Below are 18299 nucleotides of genomic sequence, written 5' to 3'. Positions count from 1 at the left end.
TTTGATAATTACATAAGTACATGCTAGAGTGATAATGCATGTTTATACAAAACCCGTAAGATTATGTGTTAGGGTTAGATTTGATTTAAATTCAAATCAAATTGTGGATAACATATTTGTATAGTACATAATAAATCCAGTGGAGAAAATTGATAGCAATTGTATTTTTATCGACTCTTTGTCTCTCTCTGGTGGTACAATTACGTATCACAGTTCATTAACTTGAACAATCCATAATGGATAAATGCAAAAACACAGGTTCATATAAGAATGAAACAGTTTGTTTATTTAAATGTTTTTTTTTTTTCTACAACTGTTTGTGTCTTTTTTAAAGCCTTTCATACAACAAACACTACAAATTATCAGATGATTTTACTCAGTGGTCAGAAGTACACTGCAACTTTAGATATGGAAAAAAATTTAATCACAGCCATTTGTAATATTCATTCATGAAATAAACCAACAATAAACAACAGATGATCATAAGCAAAAATGGAAAATAAATTCACAAATGTAAATGTGCAAATATGCAATTTCCATCATTCAAATAAAAATTTACTTTTACCTGCAGACAGCTTGAAACTTGCTTTTGATTGGTGAATACTAACATCTATATATATATATATATATGTATATATATATATATATATATATATATATATATATATATATATATATATATATATATATACATATATACATATATATATATAAGTTATTTGTAGTACATTTCTACAATTACACTCAACAGCATGGCTACGTGTTGCATGACCACTGCAACTAAAGAAATACAACTGTAATCGATTCACTAGACTCTATACATAACCTAAAGAAAAAGCTTTGTTTTGTCAAATGCAACAGAATGTCTTTTCTAGAGTGTAAAGCAACATGGGCATTTCTAGATTCTGGAAGACTTGGTTGGATTTGTCTACATAGAACAAAAAACTAATAGTTTCTTGTGGGGATAATAGTTCCCCTATGATGTTCTAGTAGGGCTGCCTATAGCATATGATGACACTATTTATATGTGCAATTTTAAAATATTTTGGTAATTTTTACAATTCTGAAATGTACATTTAGAAAAATCTTGGCAGACTTTTTTCCACAAAGTGAGCCAGGGTAAAGTGAGCAATAAGACAGTACTGTAAGACAGTATGTCAGCAATAATATATGAAGATTTATTACATAATGTTTATAAATTTATGGTTGAAGGCAAGAAGGCAAAGGACACAATTTCCTTCCCTAAAGAAAAGAAAGTTCAAAAAAATTTAACAGCCTAATTAAATAGCCCACTACCATAAAAAGTAATAAAAAGGTGAAAAAACTTCAATAATTATAGAAGCACCCCTCGCCATACTGGCTTTTTGGTCCACTTCAGTTCACCTGGAATACTTGAATGTGTTCATTATACAGTATTTGTGCCTGCCTCTTAAGTAAGCACTGATATGTTAACAATAAATGCTTTTAACAAGTGACAGAGCTTAATTTCACAAGAACCGTCATTTTGATTAAAGTACATCTAATTCCCTGATCGACTGTCCAGTGCACTTTGTCAAATTAAGTGGTCACTGAATTTGCCTGTTGTTCGGATCTACTCAGTCTTCTTCCTGAGGACAGGGCTGCTGTTCCAGTAGTAGAGGACCTGAGCTGCGATCACACCATTACAGAAAGAAGAAATGATGTAGGTGACAGCCATGAGGGAATCTCCCGTTTCCTGCACACAGGGTACATTAAAATGGGAATTTATCAATGGAACTATTTCAAACCATTTTAAAATGAATATAAATGCCAAAGAGGACCATACATTAGTTTCACTACAATAAATATATAAACGCTGTTGTTGAACTTTCTATTAATCAAAGAATCCTTAATTTTTTTTTACACGGTTTCAACAAAAATATTAGGCAGAACAACTGTTTTCTAAATTGGTACTATTAAAAGAGTTACTTGAGCATCAAATAAGAATATTAGAATGATTTCTGAAAGATCATGAGACACCGAAGACTTAAGTAATGTCTACTGAAAAGTCAGTTTCACAATCACATGAATAAATTACATTTTTAAAATAGAAAACAGCTTTACATTTTAATTTATAATACTACATTTCACAATATTAAAAGTTTTTTCTTTTTTTTTTGCAGCCTTGGTGAGCATAAGAGACTTCTGTCCTCCAAAATATTGCATGACAGCTCATTATAGTGGTTTTACCTGCACTGTAGTGAATATGCGTGCTAAGGAGCCTGCAAACAGCAGAAACACTGAAATAGCTGATAGCTGTCCAGTGTGGCCATTTCTGTAGTTGGTACCAGCCTGAATTAACTGAAGACACAGAAAAAATCGGATAGATTACATGAAAAATATATTTCTGCAACAATGTTGGATAGCATTGTTGTTTTTTGGCCGACTTACCCGTCCAAAGATGATGGCTGGCATATTAGAGGCTTGCATGGTAGTAACTACGGACACTGGGGTCACGGGAGAGAGAACGACTGCCAGCAGACCACAATAGACTGCCAGAAACCCCAAACCTGCGAATAATCGCAGCACAGTCAAAAAGGTACATCATAAACATTGACATTTAAAATAAATGTGAGCAACACCATTTTTTTTAAATAGACATGTCGAACTGTCCTCTTACCTTTGATGGTGTTTCCTCCATAGTACTGTATGAGAAAACCAATTGTTACGGTTTGAAGCATGAGGAAAAGTGCCTCACCCCAGGAACTGTCAAAAATAAAACACGTTATTATATCTTTATGTGCCCAGTAAACAGTTTCCTCTTTGTTGTTTGATATTTATAAATGCATGGTGTGTGTAAAGTCTGGTAAACATTTGTCCATATACACTTTAGCATAATTATGAAAAGGCGTCACTATTGATTTACCTGAAAGGGAAGCTGTTAGCAATACTGTAGGCCATGGTGCCTGTGATAGCAAACAGCTCCAGTAGCACGGAGTTAAAGCTCAGTCCCTCAGCACTTTTGGCACCAATCAGCTTTAGAATCTGAGGTAGTTTTACTATGAAGAGACATGCACAAAACATCAGTGTTAGAAGAAAATTGTTTGGGTTTCTGTGTGTTGTAAAGATGAAGGTGGGAGTTTTCATACCTAATACAGAACCAAGAATAATCCCAATGCCCAGGCCTTTGCTGATTACAATCTTCAGACAATCCACTATAGAAAATCACAAAGAAGTCATCAGGATTAAATATGACTTTGCAGGGGGTTGCTTGAGAATGTTTAGGCACAGATAACCATATTTTTAATGCAAGCTACAGACCAAACACATATAAAATAGACATCACTATTATTGTAAATTATAGTGCAGATGACATTTCAAGTTTGTATTTATTTATATAGCACATTTAAAAACAGCAAGCAGGGCTGACCAAAGTGCTGAACAATATACAAGATAAAAAAAAGACACTTTCATGATATGATATCACAATGAATTAAAAGCTAAAGAAAAAAAAGTAGGTTTTTAGAGAAGATTTAAAAACAGTTAGAGATTGAGCCGTTCGGATGTAAGCCAGAAGGCTGTTCCACAGCCTAGGCCCGGCAATCGCAAAGGCTCTGTCTCCACTTTTCTTTAGCCATGATCTGGGGACAGCCAAAAGTCTCTGATCACCAGACCTCAGGTTTCGTGTGGGATTGTGTGGACAGAGAAGCTCGGACAAATAGCTCGGTGCCAGGTAGCCAATGCAGTGATTTTAAGATAGGAGATACATGATCGAATTTATATTTTCTTTTGAGGAACTTTGCAGCAGCATTCTGTACTAATTGGAGACAAGCAATAGAGTGTTTGGCAATGCCATAGTAGAGAGAGTTGCAATAATCCAACCGTGATGTAATGAGCACATGGACAGCAATCTCTAAGGTTTTCACAGAAAGAGAGGATTTGACCTTAGAGAGAAGACTTAGCTGGAAGAAACAAGAACTAATCACCGCATTTATTTGTTTTTCAAATTTGAGGTTGTGGTCCTAGAGAACACCTAAGTTCTTAGTGCAAGATGAAGTTGGAGAAAGGTAATCCAGATCAATGTTACTGCAATTAAAGTTGTCATGGGGCCAAAGACTATAACCTCGGTTTTGGATTCATTCAGAAATAAAAAGTTTTGAGAAAACCACATTTTTAATTCCTCTAGGCATGCAAAAAGAGATTTCAGGGCAGAATCTTTGTTGTGTTTCAGATGCAAATACATTTGTGTATCATCTGCATAGCAATGAAATGATACACCATGCTTTCTGAAAATGGAGCCCAGAGGAAGCAAATACAGAGAGAAAAGAATGGGTGCGAGAATAGACCCCTGCGGCACTCCACAAGAGAGTTGGGTTGGCGAGGAAAAAAGTTACCAAGTTTGACAGAAAAACTACTATTTGTTAGATAGGATCTAAACCAACTTAGGACAGTTCCCTGGATGCCCGCATAAAATTTTAGTCGGGATAAAAGAGTTTTATGATCAGCTGCATCAAAAGCCGAGGTTAAGTCTAACAGTATTAGGATCACAGAGTCACCAGCGTCAGTGGCTAACAGTATATCATTAGAAACCCTTAATAAAGCAGACTCAGTGCTATGCAGAGGCTTAAAACCAGATTGGAAAGTTTCAAGAATTTGATTTGAGTTAAGGAAAGACTGGAGTTGATAGAGAACCGTTTTCTCCAATTTTTTTGTAATAAAAGGAAGTGTCGAGATAGGTCGAAAATTATATTATTATTATTAATAATATCATCAAGTGAAGGATTCTGAAGGAGAGGTGTAACAGTAGCTTGTTTTAGTATGTCGGGGATAGTCCCTGTGCTCAAGCATTTATTCAGAAAAGACACCAAACATGTTCCAACCAATTCAAAAATTTGTTTCAGAATACGGGGAGAAAGAACATCAAGAGAGCAGAAGGAGGGTTTCAAATGATCAACAGTTTCTCTGAGAGACAGAAGAGATACTGGGTCAAAGATACTCCAAATGGCTGAAGAACAGCCCAGTTCAGGTGAGACGTCAGCAGATGGTTGTAGCTGTGATCTTCTCACAGAAAAACCTTGAGAAACCTTCACATAATGATACTGAGGGATTTGAAATCACATTTACAGGAGGATTTAGAGCAGAATTTAACACAGAGAATAAGGCTTTTAAACTATGACAATATTTTAAAATTAAATGAGAAAAGTACTTTTATTTAGCAGATATCATAGCTTTCTGAAAAGCACTCAGAGAGTTTCAGCATTTCATAAAAGATTTGTAGCTTGTCACTTTTCCATTTGCGTTCAGCTCTTCTACATGCTCGCCTCAGAGAGCGGATGGTATCATTTAGCCATGGTTCAGTTTTAGATTTTGACTTTTTAGTTTATAAAGGAGCAGTGATATTTAAAACCTCAGAGCATACAGTATTAAAAAGACTAAGATGTTCTTCAGCATCCAAGTCGTGTAAGAGTGATTCCAGGGACAGAGACAGACACACCTCATTAAAGGTGTGCACATATTTAACATAAGTTTATTGGATTTTGTACTTTTGAGACACTCCCTAACATGACTTGCCCAAGTCTGGTCATTGCTTGCCAACAAATGAAACATTTAATGAAACATTTAACACAGATTCATTAAAACCTAAAGATTCCGAGGTTTTGGCATCTTTTACGGAAAACCCCCCGATGATTACGAGGACATACTATTAGTATCCAGTAAGAAACTGACACGTATGGCTCCAGCACCTCCTCCAGCAAGCGCGGTGCGGTAAAGTTGGATTTATGTTGGACATTCGTTAGACATTGGATGTTTTCTTCAGCATTAATTTATATGTAATCGTATAATAGTCGTGGATCATGCTGCATCCCCTTCAGATCACATTTATAAGCATAATATCAAAATTAATAGTAATCCTCACAAAAAAACAACAACAAAAAAAAGTTCTTGCAATGACCAGACTTGGGCAAGTCATGTTAGGGAGTGTCTCAAAAGTTTCCACAATAAATTTGGTTAAATATGTGCATTATTCCATTAAAACACAAAAAAGTGATCCTTTTGCATGTTTAGTTTATGTTAGGCAAATAGATTAAGTATAGATAAAGACAATTTTAAACATTTATATGATTAATTTAACTGTTATACATATGTAAGTAAACAATGTCTTAATGAAATAAATCTATTTAACCTTTTTGGTTGTTTTATCTAAAGAGCTCAAATCACCTACAATGTATTTAAACATACATGCAGCATAAAATACACAGCTTACATTGAAAAAATATATATTTTGTGAATTTGTTATGAATTTTTCAAATCTATATAACTTCCTGCTCATGTGACCCAATGATGTCACACATTTGTAACATCTTTACACACACCTGAGGCACATCTTACATGACTTGGATTTTGGAAATATGATTTTGTCTATTTTTGGTGAATTTTTTAATATTTCAAATCTACATAACTTTCTGCTCATGTGACCCAATGATATTACACCAGCTGTAATATCATCGCACACACTTGACACACATTATACCTTTGAAATAAATTGGATAAACTGTATCAATAAGCCCTCATCTATATGGAATCGGAACCCTAATGTTATTTTTTCCAAACTAGATGGTTTAGGTTTCTTATTAATGTGTAATTTTAGCATTATGAAAATCCCTATAATTATCTATTTTTGTAGACAAATGTTTTTAGCTTGGTCCATCATTTTTAAACACAATTTTACACCTCACTCTTGTCTGGAATAACAAGAATTTACTGTATAAACACAAATCTCTTTTCTTTGATAACTGGTTTAAAATGGTATTTTTTTTGTGTCTCAACTTTTCAATCAAAATGGTTCAATCTGTAGTTATTCTTAGATAAAGGTGACATTCTTGTTAGTTCAAAAGAGCTTGTATTTGTTTCTGATGCAGTTCTAATGCTTTTTAGAGGTCTTTCTTTTCCAATCTCTTGTCACTCAGTGGATCTATGTAAATATTTTGTTGGTAAGCAGTGCCTTTCGTCATCTAAATCAAAAAACAGTAAGAAAATTCCAGTTTTGTTTCAGGAGGAGTGTGTTTCTGTAAGGAATGGTTTTGTAAGTGATATTCCCTGGAAGAAAGTTTGGTCATTAGCTCACAAATACCTGATAACTAACAAAATGAGAGAAGTTACATTTAAGTTGATTCATAGATTTTAAACAGATAAGTGCTTTCTTAAAGAAAGATATTAATACCAACTGTTCTTTCTGTTTAGAGAACCTATTTATAATTATTTGCTCTCACACAATGACATTTCTTGTTTTACCAAATGTTACGTGAATCCTAATTTTGAATTTATGTATAGAAATGTAATCTTTGGTTTTCATGATTCTGAAAAGGAAAGTGATATTTATTTCATATACTTTATTTTCCTATTAGCTAAATATCGTATTCATAAATGTAAATTTTCTAAATGCAAATCTCTTTTTTTAAGATTTAAACTTGAAATGAAATTCTACTTTGAATCTATTAAGTTCTCTACAAACTTACAAGCAATAAGAACAATGGCTTTGTTAAAGGACTTGGCACTTCATCTGGACCGAAGGACCCTGGAGTGTTATTATTGTTGTTCTGACACACATCATACACAAACAGGATTTTGGAAATATGATTTTGTGTATTTTTGGTGAACTTTTCAAATATTCAAATCTATATAACTTACTGATCATGTGACCTCATGTTGCCACAACAACTGTATTATATTCATAAACATCTTTCACACATTGTACGTTCATATTTTTTTCTCTTGAATGTATTTTGGTTGTTTTAAGATAATTATTGAAAACTTTTTTACTTCTTAGTCATGCGACCTGATATTGTTACACAAGGTTCACATTCACAAAAAATTCTCATACAAATTTTTTTACATTGCGATATTATGTGCCTATCAAACATTTATTTTAGTAGTACTATAGTACAGATTTTTTTGTACTGTTAGTCCTTGTGTAATTTGGTGGGTCCAGGCATCAATGGCATTTTCTGAGAAATGCTTGAAAAGGGAATTTTATGTAGAAAATGTAAGAACAATCATAATTTACTAATTTATGTTTTTCTTTATTTTTAGAAGAGTGAAGTGTATGCAGGACCAACAGTGGGAGAATAAAGTCAGGACATGATTCCAGTCAGTCTTGAACCCATGAGCCAGCAGGCCTCAAATGTCCTAGTGGATAGTCCACTGTACCACTCATTTATACAACCATCAAATCAGCTTGTCTGTAAGGGCCTTTTCAAATTTGTCTATTAATAATTCAAAATTGTAAGTCAGAATTTTTAGTGGTGTCATTTTTGTTTGTGTAAAGAAAAATAAGTTTAAGAACCCTACGTTCACGCCCACATCAGGTCAAATTTTGCTCAACGTATAATTTTCATGAGATTTTAAAATACTAAAAGCCATGGACAACTTTCAATAATCCATGTGTACAAAATATTTTCTTTTATTTTCTTTTTTGCTTAATTAAAACATTAGATTTTTTTGATTATTCATATCCAAGTTGTTGTTTTGGCATTTTTGCAGTTTTATTAGAGGCAAAGTGTCATCATTAGATCACATGACCATTCAAATATAATTGATTTGATTTTGTCATGTACGGAGAACCACACAAAATCAGATTTCCCTAAAAAAATGCATGTATAGGAAATGTTTGTTTATACACACACACATTTAGATATATAAAGACATATTTCCACAATCTGCATGAGAGGTTTTTGACAAATGTTTCTGAATATCATACAGTGGGTGTGGCAACATGAGGTCACATGACCAGGAAGTTATATAGATTTGAATATTTCAAAAATTAACCAAAAATACACAAAATTATATTTCTAAAATCCAAGTCATGTAAGATGTGTATCAGGATTGTGTGATTATATCACAAATGGTGTGACATCATTGGATCACATGAGCAGAAAGTAATAGATTTGTATATTAAAAAAACTATTTAAAAACAGACTAAATTACTTTTCCAAAATCCAGGTTGTGTAAGAGGTGTTAAAAGTATTACTGAATGTACCATAGCATCACCTGTTTCTATCAGTTAAAAGAAAATGTTGGAGTAATATGTAATAACTTAATGCATGGTGAACATCCAATTCATATGTTAAAATATGTATTAATGGTTTAGCATTTAATTCACATCTTTACTTTTCATTTGTATGATGTTTTGCATTTTTTTAAATCTCGGAATGCATATCTTTTTATTATTTTTATGCACTTTTGAGACAGTCCCTTAATTCTCTCGGCGAATGTCCAACACAAAACCAACTTTACCGCACCAGCAAGCGCGAGGTAGTGAAGCTGACGAGGAGTAGCAGAATAAAACACATTTACAGCTCAGAGAAACACTTAAGAGATACGAAGCATATTTTCTATGTCAGATGATCACTACTGAAGACTAATTTTAAATAAATAAGAATATCTCCCCTAAAGTCGATAATGCAGTTACTACCAGAGCTATATTTTACAAGAGAAAAATCCACTTTATCACTGAATCGTTGTAAGCATACCAGGAAAGAAGCTTTGAAATATCTTCCAGTTATCTATAGTTACCGCTAAACTCGTCAAATGTGAACCTACCGTGCAGAAGATTGAACTGTAAAAAGAACTCGTCATAACATTTTTCTGGCATTAAATAATTAACCAGAATATCTTTGAAAGGGTCCATGAATGATGTTTCTACAACCTCTTCCGCCATGATGCAAACGTCAAAACAAGTCACGTGATGTCACGGCGTCCCCTTTATTTATGGAAACTCTTCTAGTAACTTGTGTTCCCGCGATTTGCGATTAAAGAGATTAGTGGCCCAAAATATTTCTTAGTTGAAATTTATTATTATAGTTGTTATTATTATTATTATTAGTAGTAGTAGTAGTAGTAGTAGTAGTGGTAGTAGTAATAGCAGTAACAGTTATGTGTATAAAATTTGACTTGTTTTTTCTTTCAGCAAAATGTGGTTCCATATCTTCGATATCAAAAGATACCTTGATAGTTTGTCCTCAGTGATGTTCCGTAGAAGCGATAATGAAAAATACATTTTAGATGTGGTAATTTTTTGTTTCTTTGCACTCAAGTTATCCCAATTACACAGGCTGAATAGCTACATTTATACAAAATGGGATGAATATATAAGGTACAAATAAATAAAGATTATGAATCAATTATAAGTAGGCTAAGGTATGGACTGGAAAAGGGTGTATTGATATTATTAATTACTGTAATCCATGTGAAAAATGAAGTTAAATCATTTTAGAAGCTGTTGTGGGTCCTTTGCATGAAAATGTGTGGTGTGGTGATTTGAGCTCTTATAATTCATTATGGGGGAGTAATAATACTGATGTGAACAGGAAACTTATTATAGAATTCATTGATGATAATTATTTGGTGTGTATTAATAATGGAGAGGGAACACGATATAACAGTATACAAAATACAGAAAACGGCACTTGACCTGACATTTGTATCTACTGTAATATCAGGGATCAGTACATGGAGTGTGGATAGGGAGTGACCATTATCCTGTATACTGCAGTTGGTACAAGGATATGTTATGAAAAAGAAAAGAGAAGTCCTAGATGGAAACTGGAGAAGGTAAATTGGGAAGTTTTTCAAGTAATTTGTGAAAACAGATGTATGACTCTACAAGAGGAAAACCAGATGGATGTAAATATATTCAACAATAAGTCGGCTGAGGGAAATAATACCTAAAACTACAGGAGTTAGGCGTATCAAGAACGCACCCTGGTGGAATGATGATTGTAAACCAGCTTTAAAAGCAAGAAATAAAGCGTTAGGGTAACTTAAAATACAGCATTCTATGGATGCTATGATCCAGTATAAATGGACCCAGACGATATAGTAGGGAAAACAATAAAAACACAAAAAGCGCGTGCTTTTTGGAGGCAGAGTTCTGTGATAGCATTGGAAGAGGCAAGTACAACCTGTCAGATGTATCGGAATATGATCATAGGAAAGGATGGGGGGGATTAGAAGGAATTATGAGTTACCAGTGATGATCAGTGCAGACAGAATGGCTGGCAGCAATCTAGATAAGGCTGAACTTCCAGTAAAAACAATTTAGTAAAGTTCACATAGCTCAGATAATCTTTCAGAAAAAAAAAAAAAAAAAAGAGCCCGTGTAGGAGTGACAGATTAAGGGATAAAAACCCTAATTGATTTAAAGAAAAGATTAGATGTCAGATAGTTTCGCTACTTTACGCATGCCTCAAAACATGGTTGGGGTTAGTGGGTAAGAGAGCCAATCATAAGTGCTCGACAGAACCTAACTCCTAAGAAGATGAGAGTTACAAATCGTTGGCATAACATGAACAGATAAATAGTACTAAAATTATTTAACCCTATTTGGATAAAATGTTGGCATATTGGTGGGAGTTATCCAGGGTGGAGCAAAGTGTTTTGTTCGCATCCTGTCAAAAGGTATTGACAGAGGTGCTGGGAACATGAGACAAACTGTTATAAGTTGGGGGGTGGATAGGGCATGCAAAGCGGCAGGAACTATAATGTTCCATTTACAGATTATACACAGATGCATCTTAAATCGAAACGTGCCGTTGTATTCATCCCAAAAATACATATGAACATCCAAAAAAGAATTTCAATCACCTTCGTCTTTTCAGCTGAATATGGCCATTGTTCGATGCACTTACAATGGTAGAGGATGTTAACTGCCGCATAAGATAGTACCATATGCTCAGATTCCATGTCCTCCTTGACTTCATTAATTCTTAATTATTAGCATTTTTGAAAAATTCATAACTTTTGATTGCATTGATTCATTGTAATGAAACTGATCTCAAAAATATTTCTTGGGTCATGCCGACAACATACATACATATCAATTATGTCATAATAAGCCGAACTTTCGATCGGCCATTTTGATTTATTATGTTGAAAAACCTACTTTTTGCTCTCCTCTATCAACCTTTGGTCCGATTTTCACCAAAATCGAATAAATTCATCTTCAGACTGTGCTGACAAAAACATTATGGATTTCGGTGTCGATAGAATCAACCGTTTTCATATTAAAGCGCGCCGGCTATATAAACTTTAAGCACTGTGTCAAAATGACTACAAGGCTATATCTCTCTTCAAAGTTTTCTTGACATACTGACACCATATTTTGTATGTGCAATAGCTCATGCCTCACTGACCATTCCACTGATTTGGTAACAGCGCCACCTACTGGTCAAACGTGATATGCCAATAAACCTACTACAAGTTGTTGTCTTTATTGTTTTCAAGCCATTTTGCCTAAAAATAATCTTAAAACGGTTTAGAATTCTCATTCCCGCCGTTTGTCTGAAGTTTGCTCCTGCAGTGCTTTGCCCTGTAATTGCTGCTTGCAGCTATATTTATTATTATTAGTAGTAGTAGTAGTAGTGGTAGTAGTAATACCCAGTAACAGTTATGTGTATAAAATTTGACTTGTTTTTTTCTTTCAGCAAAATGTGGTTCCATATCTTCGATATCAAAAGATACCTTGATAGTTTGTCCTCAGTGATGTTCCGTAGAAGCTTATAAATGAAAAATACATTTTAGATGTGGTAATTTTTTGTTTCTTTGCAAGGTTATCCCAATACACAGGCTGAATAGCTACATTTATACAAAATGGGATGAATATATAAGGTACAAATAAATAAAGATTATGGAATCAATTATGGGTAGGCTAAGGTATGGACTGGAAAAGGGTGTATTGATATTATTAATTACTGTAATCCATGTGAAAAATGAAGTTAAATCATTTTAGAAGCTGCTGTGGGTCCTTGTATGATAAATGTGGTGTGGTGATTTGATCTTATAATTCATTATGGGGGGAGTAATAATACTGATGTGAACAGGAAACTTATTATAGAATTCCATTGATGATAATTATTTGGTGTGTATTAATAATGGAGAGGGAACACGATATAACAGTACTGCTTACAAAATACAGAAACGGCATTTTGACCTGACATTTGTATCTACTGTAATATCAGGGATCAGTACATGGAGTGTGAATATAGGGAGTGACCATTATCCTGTATATACTGCAGTTTGGTACAAAGATATGTTATGAAAAAGAAAAGAGAAGTCCTAGATGGAAACTAGGAGAAGGTAAATTGGGGAAGTTTTTCAAGTAATTTGTGAGAAAACAGATGTATGACTCTACAAGAGGAAAAACCAGATGGATGTAAATATATTCAACAATAAGTCGGCTGAGGAAATAATACCTAAAACTACAGGAGTTAGGTATCAAGAACGCACCCTGGTGGAATGATGATTGTAAACCAGCTTTAAAAGCAAGAAATAAAGCGTTTAGGCAACTTAAAATACAGCATTCTATGGATGCTATGATCCAGTATAAATGGACCCAGACGATATAAGGAAAACAATAAAAACACAAAAGCGTGCTTTTTGGAGGCAGTTCTGTGATAGCATTGGAAGAGAAGTACAACTGTCAGATGTATGGAATATGATCAGGAAAATGGGGGGATTAGAAGGAATTATGAGTTACCAGTGAACTGTAATCCATGTGAAAAATGAAGTTAAATCATTTTAGAAGCTGTTGTGGGTCCTTTGCATGAAAATGTGTGGTGTGGTGATTTGAGCTCTTATAATTCATTATGGGGGAGTAATAATACTGATGTGAACAGGAAACTTATTATAGAATTCATTGATGATAATTATTTGGTGTGTATTAATAATGGAGAGGGAACACGATATAACAGTATACAAAATACAGAAACGGCACTTGACCTGACATTTGTATCTACTGTAATATCAGGGATCAGTACATGGAGTGTGAATATAGGGAGTGACCATTATCCTGTATACTGCAGTTGGTACAAGGATATGTTATGAAAAAGAAAAGAGAAGTCCTAGATGGAAACTGGAGAAGTTAAATTGGGAAGTTTTTCAAGTAATTTGTGAAAACAGATGTATGACTCTACAAGAGGAAAACCAGATGGATGTAAATATATTCAACAATAAGTCGGCTGAGGAAATAATACCTAAAACTACAGGAGTTAGGCGTATCAAGAACGCACCCTGGTGGAATGATGATTGTAAACCAGCTTTAAAAGCAAGAAATAAAGCGTTTAGGCAACTTAAAATACAGCATTCTATGGATGCTATGATCCAGTATAAATGGACCCAGACGATATAAGGAAAACAATAAAAACACAAAAGCGTGCTTTTTGGAGGCAGTTCTGTGATAGCATTGGAAGAGAAGTACAACTGTCAGATGTATGGAATATGATCAGGAAAATGGGGGGATTAGAAGGAATTATGAGTTACCAGTGATGATCAGTGCAGACAGAATGGCTGGCAGCATAAGGCTGAACTTCCAGTAAAAACATTTAAGAAAGTTCATAGCTCAGATAATCTTTCAGAAGAAGCCCAGTGTAGGAGTGACATATTAATGGATAACCCTAATTGATTAAAGAAAGATGAGATGTCAGATAGTTTACTCGACCTGCCTCTAAACATGTTTGAGTTAAGAAGAGCAATCATAAGTGCTCGACAGACTACTCCATGAAGAGATGGAGTTACAAATCGTTGGCATACATGACAGATAAATAGTACTAAAATTATTTAACCTAATTTGGGATAATGTTGGCATATTGGGTTAATATCCAGGGACAAAGTGTTTCGCATCCTGTCAAAAGTGTATTGACAGAGTGCTGGGAACATGAGACAAACTTTATAAGTTTGGGGTGGATAGGGCATGCAAAGGCTAGGAATATAAGTTCCATTACAGATATACACAGATGCATCTTAAGATCAAAAACGGTGCAGTTGTATTCATCCCAAAATACAATATTAACATCCAAAAAAGAATTTCAGATCACCTATCAGTCTTTTCAGCTGAAATAATGGCCATTGTTCTAGCACTACAATGGGTAGAGGATGTTAAGCCGCATAAGATAGTCATATGCTCAGATTCCATGTCCTCCTTGACAAGTATCTAGAGTTTAAAATCTGTGTGTAGGCAAGATCTTTTAGATTAAATAAATCATTTAATTTTTACACAAACTCAACAAAAAAGTTACACAGTTTACGTGGGTTCCAGCGCATGTGGGTATTGGGAAATGAAAAGGTGGATAAATTGGCAAAAGAAGCCCTGATATAAAAATACCACTTAGTAAATCAGAAATTAAAGCTATCATTAAAACCAATATTAATAAAATGTGATACATGGGATCAGGAGGAGAAAGAAAGACATTTATATAGCATTCAGAAAGAGGTGATTGTTAAAAAGTACAGTAATCTGAGGTGACAGGAGGAAACTATTTTAACAAGGCTGAGAATAGGGCACACAAGGTTAAATAGTTTACTTAAGATTAATAGGAAAACACCAGACAGGATTATGCATACATTGTGGTGAAGTGGAACGTATAAAATAAGTACTCTTAATATGCAGGAAATACTCTGAAAAAGGGAAAGAACTACTGCCTGGCACACAAGATATAACTAAGGCTGTCATGACTTTTCTAAAAGAAACTAAGCTTGTAAACAGGATTTAATATAGGATTTATATATTTATATATCTATCTATATATATATATATATGATATATATATATATATTAATGTACACACAGAGTAGACTTTAATACTGTATATCCCAATGAGTTCACACTTCAGTCCTGCAGATGGCGGTAATGTACTTAGTTTGCAAACCGCCAAATAAAAGCCACAGAAGAAGAAGAAGACTTACACAGGCTGAAATGAACGTGAATCGCTCAATAAGAAAAAGTGAATCGGGACTAAGTTCCGAGATTTCAGGCCAACCATATAGCGTCTCAGTATTGAAAGAGGGCTACTGCACAGCTGAATCAGACGGGACGTTTAGAGCTGACGGCACTATTTCTTTAATTACCGGACCACAGACCATTCTGGTAGACACCGGAGGTCCATGGGATCGAGACTTCCTGGTCGCGAAACTTAAGGAGAAGGGTCTGACACCAGAGAATGTTGCTACAGTAGTCGGAACCCACGGTCACTCTGACCACGTGGGAAACTTGGGGTTGTTTCCAAACGCCAAAATAATCGTGGGGTGTGACATTAGCGTTGGGGATCGATATCTGCCTAACCAGCTGGCTGAGGGAGAGCCATACCGTATCGATGATTTTGTAAGTTATTCATCATGTCATATAAGGCCATAATTAAACTAGCAAAAGGTCTATGTGTACTGAAAAGTAACATGATCCACTTTATCCTCGGTATCAGTCATTCCCACACCTGGCCATATGGGTAGAGATGTCAGTGTCCAGGTGAAGGGGACATCAGAGGGGACGGTCCTTGTTGCTGGAGACTTGTTTGAACGTTGCCATGATGAAGATTCGTGGAAGGAGCTGAGCGAGAATCCTCAGATACAAGAGAGCAACCGACAAATGGCGTTGCAGATTGCTGATGTGATCATTCCTGGACACGGGCCATTATTTAGAGTGCACAGGGAATAATGGCATTGACTCCTAAACTTGTTATTGAGCAATTATGAAGCCTTGATCACAGAGAACACATTTATTTATATCAACAGTCTTAAGGCATTTAAAAAAAATTAGATTTTAAAATAGGGCCTTGGTGTTGACAATGTACACCTACTGTAGGTGTGAAATGAGTTCATTTATCAGTGTTGACCATGGCTTCATACTTCAGTCTTAGTTTTTCAGTTTACTCGTATTGAGTGCTCAAGGCAGTGACACACTTGCTTAGGTTATTTTTAGGCTAATCTTGTTTTTAGATCATGTGACAAAAAATGGCTATGGAAGATACGATTGTCGTCATATGCTGTAATTCAGCAGTAAATGAGGTCAAAGATGGGACTTTGACAAAAAGAGTCTGCGGATGGACATTTTATGTGTGGCATCTTAATGCTTTATGAAGAGTTACACAATAGGCAATTAAATAAAGTTATCAAGAGTAGCAACAAGCAATCTAAGACCATTTGCATGATTTTTATAATTTTATATATTTTTATGTGACCTAAATGTTAAATCATAGCCTGTCAAAATATGTGCTTTGATAATTTTGTGTCAATATAAATATGATTTACAGCATTTTACTATGTTTGCATGTGTTTTTGTTCTCATCCTCAGCCCAAACCTTCTTTAGGACCTGCAGCATCAGCTTAAGAATGAATGCTTATTCATGTAGTACAGAACATTCACTCTGCATGAGTGCTGTCAAAAATAATGGATGTAAATTGCTTTTAAATGTTATAGTAAGTGTTTACTCGCTGAGCTATTGCTTTACAACATTTTACATTTTGGAGGTCAGGAATGTACTTTACCTGACTTTAAGATCAGGTAAATTTCATTAATGTCAAAAATACCCCAATACCCAATAGGTTTGACATGCTGTTTTTATATGGAATAAAATTATGCAAATATCTGATGTGCTAGTATGAACTTGGTCAGAGTTTCCGCTGCTGGTTTATAGATTTTTGATAAGAGAACGTGGGATCTGAACATAAATGCAATGAAAGGTTCAGAGTTCAGTAAAGAGCAACATGCAGGCCTTCAACTCCAACAATAATAACATTCACTGATATCTGACATCAAAGATAGATGCCAGGATATAATAATTATCATACGACATCAGTGAATAGATTATATTGCACCCATTAAGTTTATATGTATGATTGGTTAGCAATAACAGAAGCTTTATAAGAACAATGTCTCCTTTCCTCATAACACTGTTTTTCTGTCTAGCATCCATTCAGAATGTTTCTACATTAAAAAAAAAGAAGAAAAAAAGTTTTTGACAGACTGACACTGGTAATTCAAAGTACAGTCATCATTTTTATGGCAACTAAGAAATCATGAAAATGTGACATCAGTAACTGACCTGATCACAGGTAGGTGTGTTAGTCTAGTCAAATACAGTATATAATTCATCCTCTCTTTACTTTAGCACCCGAGAAGAAAGGCTAGCACTGCTGAAGTCTACTTAATATTTCTCATTTTAATTAAACAAAATATTTACATCATGTGTACAGGAAAGTGCTCCAAGTTTATTGCCATCTGTCTCTATCCACTGGCACTGCTGTCCATCATCTGCAACATTTTTCTGTTCTTCCCTGATTTTCAAACCATTTATTCCAAGAAGGCAGCAGAGGGACTCCACCGTCTTACAGATGAGATCAAATACATGGGAGGTGTTGTTGGAGGAGGCATCTTGGTGAGGAAATTCTGCCCTTTCTCATCGTATTGTCACTAAGTTTCTGCTGATGTTGTCTGACCAGTTTATTGGCACTATTTACCTGAATATCCTTAAAAGAGAGCATACATTGTAGGCTACATATCTTTAATATACATT

General features: G+C 34.7%; 2 protein-coding genes across 3 annotated transcripts; one reads left to right on the top strand and one right to left on the bottom strand.

The window, feature by feature from the left end:
* Positions 1–709: 709 nt before the first annotated feature.
* Positions 710–9714, bottom strand: LOC109057996 (mannose-P-dolichol utilization defect 1 protein-like). Its single transcript, XM_019075218.2, has 7 exons — positions 9559–9714; positions 3108–3173; positions 2885–3017; positions 2639–2724; positions 2410–2528; positions 2209–2319; positions 710–1714 (listed from the first exon to the last, which is right to left on the bottom strand). Exons 1-7 carry the CDS (start codon positions 9674–9676, stop codon positions 1592–1594), a joined length of 756 nt encoding a protein of 251 aa, XP_018930763.1. The 5' UTR covers positions 9677–9714; the 3' UTR covers positions 710–1591.
* A 5948-nt stretch (positions 9715–15662) lies between these two features.
* On the top strand, positions 15663–17375 carry LOC109057995 (metallo-beta-lactamase domain-containing protein 1). 2 transcript variants are annotated; one of them, XM_019075216.2, is made up of 2 exons: positions 15663–16111; positions 16202–17375. In XM_019075216.2, exons 1-2 carry the CDS (start codon positions 15707–15709, stop codon positions 16439–16441), a joined length of 645 nt encoding a protein of 214 aa, XP_018930761.1. In that variant the 5' UTR covers positions 15663–15706; the 3' UTR covers positions 16442–17375. The 2 variants fall into 2 exon arrangements, with proteins under 2 accessions (XP_018930761.1, XP_042615839.1); XM_042759905.1 differs by having other exon boundaries at positions 15663–16114; positions 16205–17375.
* Positions 17376–18299: the final 924 nt, after the last annotated feature.

This window comes from Cyprinus carpio, chromosome A7, assembly GCF_018340385.1.
Source record: "Cyprinus carpio isolate SPL01 chromosome A7, ASM1834038v1, whole genome shotgun sequence".
NCBI lineage: Eukaryota > Metazoa > Chordata > Actinopteri > Cypriniformes > Cyprinidae > Cyprinus > Cyprinus carpio.
This window is presented reverse-complemented; position numbering and strand designations above follow the sequence as displayed.